This window comes from Eimeria tenella, genomic scaffold (assembly GCF_000499545.2).
Source record: "Eimeria tenella Houghton genomic scaffold, Eth_scaff63, whole genome shotgun sequence".
NCBI classification, from domain to species: domain Eukaryota; phylum Apicomplexa; class Conoidasida; order Eucoccidiorida; family Eimeriidae; genus Eimeria; species Eimeria tenella.
Window position 1 is genome coordinate 124,481 of NW_013543429.1, and position 7,259 is coordinate 131,739.

At 52.2% G+C, this 7,259-nt stretch overlaps 1 protein-coding gene across 1 annotated transcript; it reads left to right on the top strand.

The window, feature by feature from the left end:
* Positions 1-358: 358 nt before the first annotated feature.
* ETH_00014260 (Chromosome condensation regulator protein, related) lies at positions 359-6,314 on the top strand (the record flags this gene model as incomplete). The annotated part of the gene is made up of 11 exons (XM_013377818.1): positions 359-1,273; positions 1,529-1,692; positions 1,892-2,307; positions 2,545-2,971; positions 3,248-3,367; positions 3,495-3,540; positions 3,968-4,033; positions 4,261-4,390; positions 4,782-5,251; positions 5,595-5,774; positions 6,186-6,314. The coding sequence occupies 11 exons, from the start codon at positions 359-361 to the stop codon at positions 6,312-6,314; spliced, it is 3,063 nt and encodes a 1,020-aa protein (XP_013233272.1).
* Between the last annotated feature and the right edge of the window lie 945 nt (positions 6,315-7,259).

Genomic DNA, 7,259 nt, shown 5'->3' on the forward strand with positions numbered 1-7,259 from the left:
TGGGCCACCAGCGCCGATGATCTGCCCTTCTCACTGGACGTGAGCTTGTTCGCAGCATTTCTTGCTATTGGGCAGATATAATTGATTACACTCTGTCAATGTGACTTTCTTTAATTCCACGCAACGCCCAAAACGGCGGTTTTCCCGTTCCGCTGCCGACAGGACCGCTGGAGCCTGCGCAGGCGGCTGTCACTCTACTATCAAAACACACCGCCGTCCTTCCTGAGCTCGCGTACACTCGCTACTTAAGCATTTCTAGCTTCGTGGCACAGCGGGGACGAACGGTGGTTCCTCCGTGGAAGAACCAACGCTAGCTGACAGCCGGCCTCCCCCGTCCTTTCGGTTTTCTGCTGCGCCCATGACCTCGTCAGCGGAAGACATCTTTCGAAATGCTGGTTCTGCTGCATCCAGCCCAGCTAGGTTGGAACCTTCTTCCACGGCCACGACTCTTGCGGGCGCAAAGCAAACGCTGGAAAGTCGCCGGACGTCGGAGTCTTTTGCCGACATCTTGGGGAGAGTTGAGGCCCCTTCATCGCTAACAGACAAAAGCCCTGTCTCGCAAAACTGCTCAAGCCATAGGGCGCCAAATAAGGAGCCATTCACAGCAGCACAGGAGCGGGGAAGGATTCAACAGTCATCATTTCCATGTCAAATACCTCAAGAGGGCGGGGGCCCAGATGGCGACGTTGCTGCCGCCATCTCAAAATTGAAAAGGAGAACGCTTGAAGAGAAACGGGACATATCAACAGACACTTCTGCCTCTCCATTTGAATTCGTGGCTGGACATGGCAGTTCTTCTCTGGTGCCTGAGGGCGTTTGCGCTGTAGGAGAGGGCACACTGATACAGCAGGACAGCTCCCTCTTGGCTGAAAATGACATGTATGAAATTGTTGCAGCTTGCCAAAAAACAAGTGATATGGCTACTGCCGAACTACTGCGTCACGGGGGTTCAGGGAGCAGTACATCAACAACAAGACCCTTCACGACGCTGGCGTCTGGCATCAGTGAAGATCCCTGGACAGTCCCACCCGTTGCAAACGCCGAATCGGCAGAAGCAGGTGCGACTGCAACAGCTGCTTGCCAAGTGGCTGATGGCTGCGATGTAGGTGAAATCTGGGCTGAGGCGAATGACGGCGATGACTCACAATGGCCGTTTGAGAGCGGGTTGAGGCCTTGGGAAGACATCGACAAGGAGACGCGCAAAGCTGCCGAAGGGGTCAGCAGCAGCCAGCTGGAGGACCACAAGAAGATACGCATTTGGGTTCTGCACAAGGTAATATATGTCAAATTTTGCCCGCGCATGACTACAGTACTTGTGCACACATACCCTGATTTCAGAAACTGGCTCTACTCCAACAATTCAGCCAGGCACCTGCAGTTCTCATATCTGTGCATTGAAGTGTTTTGATTTTTATGCGGCACTTCACCAGTTGCTGCCATTTCCCTTCATCATGTCTTCCGAGCGGGGAGAGGCTGAGATGCATCGGTGCTTTGTTTTTGTCGTGCTTCCGTGTGCGTGCACGTTTAGGGTGTATGCACACCCGTGTCCTGGTACGTGGACACAAGTGCGGAGGACGTCAAAGCTTCAGTGCTTTGTGCCTGCGACGTCTTGGCCGATGAGGGAGTGGACCCTGACCACCCGAGCGCCGAGGCGAGTTTCTGTCTTAGGCCAATTCGACCTCTTCCGGACTCGTGCGTAGTTCCCCTCCTCCCCTGGAAGCTGTAGCAGCAACTGGTGAACTCTGGGCGTATTGCCAGGGCTACGTGCAGCGTAGCGGTGCTGCGGGAGAGGCCGAGCATTGCTGCTGCCGCGTACTGTAGCCCTCTCGTAGTTGGCAGCAATGCGAAGAGGCATGAGACTCACAATAGCTGTTTTTATTTATACTCTCAGGGCTGAGGTGGACGGGGAGGATCTCTTCATGGAGGTGAAGACCCTTCAAATGCGCTGCCAGCTGCCTTCCCCAGATTGCGAGCCCGAGGTGCTAGCGCCCCAGCCAACGGAAAATGCGGAGCGCCTTCTAGAGGAGACCTCCGTAGCTATAGACGGGGCAGAGAAGAGCGGGTCGGAGGAAGTGTCTGTACGTGTCATGCTGGGGCCTCGTGTTTACTCGAAAGACTTCCCAAGCCTTAAAGACGGTGCCACCTATCTCCTGGAACCTCGTCCCCTAGGTGCGGACGATCCTCAGCAAAAAGAAGAGCTCGCTAAATTAAGAAAACTCACAGGTGACAAGTGGCGCAGGATCTACGTCTCAGTTGACCCCCTTAGGCACATTGAGGCCCAGAAGGCGATCCTGCGAATGCGGAGAGGTAAGGAGGCTCACGCCGCCCTACGAGGCTCCTGACTTTACGTTCAGTCTCGGCAGAACCCATGTAGTTCCCGTTCGAAGCACGGTGGAAGCACAGCCATGAGGAATAGACTTCTAGGCCTTTTTTGGCTCTAAGTTTCTCAATGGATGCCCACGGCGCTAGAAGGATTTAGGCTTTGGTCGGGTAAAGCGGGTGCATGCACGAGCTGGACGATCATTGTGCATTGCTGCTGAACAGGGACGAATCTTCTGAAGCACACACGATTTGGGCATCCACATCTGCGTCAATTTCAGTTGTCTGCGGATCGGCAGAGGCTGCTTTGGTACTCTGCGAGCAAGGGGAAGGAGGCGTCTGTGGTGCAAATGGGGGAACTGGAGGGCTTGGTCTTGGGCCAAAAATCGGCGACATTTCAATCCTACCGGATTCCCGCCGTCCAGCACTTAAGCTTCTCGCTAGTCTTTAGAGGTGAAACTTCTCGGCCGGATTTTGCCTCTTCAGTTCTGCTCCCTGACGCATCTATAGAGGATGCTCGCACCCTCGACTTGACCTGCAAGGACGAGGCCGAATTCGAAGCCTGGGTCACAGGTTGCAAGGCTATCATTGCTGCCAGCAAGCATCTGAAGCTCTCCAAGCTGCAGCTACTCTCCCATTCAAAGAGATTTCTGTACGTCCTACGAGCAGCAGCAGAAGGCTGCTCAACTTTACCGTGTCAAGTGCAATGGCTGCACGCGCATGTATGCGTACGGGCAAACGCACCATGGCATATTTACAGGCTTCAAATTTACCTTAAGAAGTGCCTTAGCTCCCCTAGGCACAGTTGAAGAAAGCGACCGCACCGCTAATTCCATGTTGTTTGGGAGGGATAGGAAAGGCGGAGGTAGTTACCTCTCCGAGTTGCTGCTGCAGTTGCTGCTGTACTTTTAGCTGTTTGTTGCTTTAGGCGGGCATTACAGCGCAGCGAGGCAACAGTACAGTTGACGAAGCTTCCGGAGGAGAAAGGCCAGTCGGCCTTACAGGATTGTATGGACCTGCCGTGGCATCCATTGGAAGAACTCGAGCGGTGAATTATCACAGCTCCTCTGTCTTCCTACTTGCTCTAGAACTCAGTTGCAGTGAGTTTCCGTGGTCTGCTCGTAGCTACCTCGCTCTTTCTGTCTACTAACTGCCATTTGTTTTTTGGCGCGCAGGAAATACGAAGAGCAGAAGAGGAGGATTGACACTGCTGCCGAAGAGGTCAGCTGAGACGGACTGCATCCCTCAGGCACTGTTTTGCGTGACAAAGGCACTGTTTAAGACACAGTTTAATGACTACTTAAGCGTGTTGAATCCGCTGAGGAGTCTGTATGTTCTTATGATGCAGCCTACAGTCTGTTTTTTCTATTTTCCGGAGTGCATTGTGCAGTGTACGGCGTGCTGTGCGCAGCTTGTAGTGCCTCATATGTGTGCACTTATGCAGTGCATAGTGTGCAGTGCACATTGTGGAATATAGAATGTGCCGTGTACAGTGTATAGTGTTCCGGGTGAGACGCACCCGGTTCGATGCATTTCGTGTACTGCATGGCGCACCCTGTGCAGCGCGGAGCAGGCATTACCCAACTTGTGTGTAGCACTGTTGCACCTTAGTGTTTGCTTAAGAGGTGTTTAATCTATTGTATTGCAGATAAGGGCGTTGGACAGAACGGCGGTGGTTCGTTCGAACGTCGACTTGTCAGTCCTTGTAGGAGCAGTAAGTGCCGCAGCCAGCTCGCAGGAAATATATAGTGGTGGTTGTTCTGTCAGCGGTCCTTCTTAAATTTTTTTCGCAGTGGTAGCTACAGGAACCAGGGTCCATAGGTTCCACAGTTATGGTGTTATGAGGCTTTTTTGTGATGTTCGCTGGGAGTGCTGCGGACTACGAAGCTTCTTGATGATCGAATGGGACATGCTGAATCTTGGCCTCTATGCTATTCGCAGGGCCCGGCTTACGCTAGCGTCTTTGGGGACTCTGAGCAAGTGGACGACGAAGAGATGGAGTTTGAACGCATGCGGGAGCTGCTTTTTGAAGTGACTCAGGTGCTAGCCAAGGCCAAGGCTGAGCTGACAGGTATGCAGCGCCTCTCCGCACTACCTGCATCACCTTCAGTTAACAGTAGCAGCCAAGGGAGGTTACTGGTCTGTTTAAATATCTGCTTGACAGAGATCACACTCCGGCAGCGCACAGGAGATAAGACACGAGCACGTTGAAGAGAAGTGGTGTGCAGGAGTATCCAAGGGGAAGCACACACCTTCAAAACACGATTCCAAGGACACCGGGGAACCTGTGTAGCGTCGCGGTGCAGTAGCCAAATTCCATCTAGTTTTTCTTCATTTTATATTTGCAGTCCGGTTGACCAAAGTCTTGCCAAAGCCCACCGCATCAAGTGATGAGGAAGTAAGGTTAGGACTCGTAAAGTTCTGCATGGCGCCTGGACAGAAATGTGCTGTTGCTGCTGCAGAGTACAAGAAGGCAGAGGAGGAGCGGCAGCAACATTCTCGAGAGGGTGCAGCTGCGTCCATGGATAGCGCTGTCTCAGGCCCTTTCTATCCAGAGGCAGCAAAGGAAGATCCCTCATCGAAGGGTTCGCTGGACCACAAGCCTGCTGGTGGCTCCTGCGACTCATCTGATAGCCTCGTGAAGTCCTCTGTTCTCGCTATCTCCTCCGGGGGAGAAGTGCTCATGCGGTCGGGGGCAGCTGGGCTGACGTTCGAGGAACGTTTTAAGATGGCCGCCACTGTCAACTCTGTAGGCCTCGAGGTCGTACAGGAGCAGGTGAAGGAGGGCATTGTCACGCTGCTCCAACGTGCCGCTAATCAGACCGCAGAAGCCCAGCAGATCTTCACTTCGGCGCTCGCAGCGGCTGCTGCCGTCGTAGGTGTTGATTCTCCGCATCAAAGCGGACCACCGGACACGCTGCCTGTTGAGGACGTGAGCTTGCCATTGGTGGAGACCCCCACAGCCACTGCAGCATACAGTACACCACGTATCAGTGCCAACGCACAATTACACACTGTATTTATGCATGCGAATACGTGCATAGCCAAGCAGTAATAACGAGCAGGCGCTAGAGTCTCAAGCTCGCTAAAAATGAGGCTGTGTGCACTCTCATCTGAGAGTGTCTTGTCGTATTACCCGCATTACCTCAAAGCTTCCATCTGTTTTTGTGGTGTTGATGCTCTTTTTACTTATTCCTTGTTTTTTACCATAGCTAATTTGTGGCCTTGCTTTTTCGAGTTGCCAGTGTCGTGCCTTTTATCTGCCGGCTGCGAAGGTTGAGAAGCTGAAGTCCATTAATCAACTCCTCTGGAGGGCAGAAGTGGACGTGGAAAATGTGGAAGACATGCTTGCTAGACTGAAAGCTCCGAGTACGCTTGGGGGAATGGCCTTAGCCGGAACTGTCGCTAGTCTTAACCACATGGTGACGACGCAGCTCAGCACTTGGGGCGGTCAGGTGCGTCGGCCCGAAAAGTTTTTTGTGACCGTAATAGCACGTGCACTCGCCCTTAAGGTCGTGTATGTGTGTTTGGTATTCCACACAAATGTGTGTACTTGTGGGTTCGGGTATTTGTTCTCCTTTTGTGGCTCTGCCCAAAAGGCTGCTAATGACCTTAATTGCACCTGTACGCGTGTGTGTGTAGGTGTGTGTGTGCCATTCCACAAAAGTGTATGTGTGGTTCCGTGTATGTATAGTCCTGGTGTGCGTATGTGCTTGCGTGCCTTTGCCTGTTTGAACGTGTATGTGTTCATCTGGGTGCGTGTGTTGCTACTTGTTTGCGGTTCAGTGTACTTTGCTGTCTCTTCTCTGCAGAGGCAGCTACTTTGAACTTCGCCCTATCATTTTTGCGCCATTTCTCTGTTGCAGCTAGCCTCCATGGTGACAGACTTTTTAATGAAGGCTGAGGTTCCTCAACTGGGACTGCCCGCCCCTGCAGGGACCCAACGGCCACCTATCGCCTACTCCGATTCTGACTATGAGGATGAATTCAGTTGATATATTCGGCCGCTCGGTGGTACAGATGTGCTGTGCACATGCATAATGTAAGGGCGCAGTAATAGTCTACGCAAATAAGTGAGTATTCATACACTTCAATGTGCGCCTCGCGCCTTTCCAGCAGCTGAAAGCCACTCGTACTACTGACTTACCTTTCTCACCTGTCAAAATTCAGTAGAGATTTTTGGTAAGCATATGTACATGTACAGAAACGGAATCGATTGTAAAGTCAAAAGGAGGGCGCCACGAACACGTGGGTTTTTCTTCCTATGTTGCTCCTCCTCACGGTAGTTGACCCTCTGCCTCCAACGTGACAGAACAAAACCGGCACTGTCAATTGCTGTGTAGACAGGCATCTGCTACCGTCATAAAGAGCCGGCCAGGCGTTGTTGGACACTAAGTTGGCGCCTCAGCTAGCGTCATCAGGCATGACGTTGTAACTATGCTCCTCCCCTTGCCAGCTGTTCTCACAGGAAATACACATTGCAGTGAGGTGGCTGGCTGTATTTTAGGTTCTGGATTTAAAATGTAGGCTATCAAGCGCCAGATCGAATCTCCATGTGAATTCACACGGAATTTCGTGTGAAAATATGCCGCACTGCTGCACAAAAGTGTGTCAGCTTTCTGCCGCCCCTACCGATAAATGCACGTGATGAGCCCCTCAATTCGCTGCCGAAGAGTGGACGCGGCGGCTTTGATGCTGCTAGCCGCTAGACGGCAGGACACCTTGCGTGTGTGACTAGCCTAAAATTTGCTGTTCTCTCCAATATGCTACGAGTCGAAGTTTATGGTCACACCTGTGTACTATACATTCATTTGTGTACGTGCATCTTCAAGAAACTATATATGTAATCCTTGGGGGCTACAGCAAACATTTATGTTACGTTATGTGTGCAAAGCTTATCCAGCTGGCACGGCCGCATATGTGTGTCCACACATATGCGG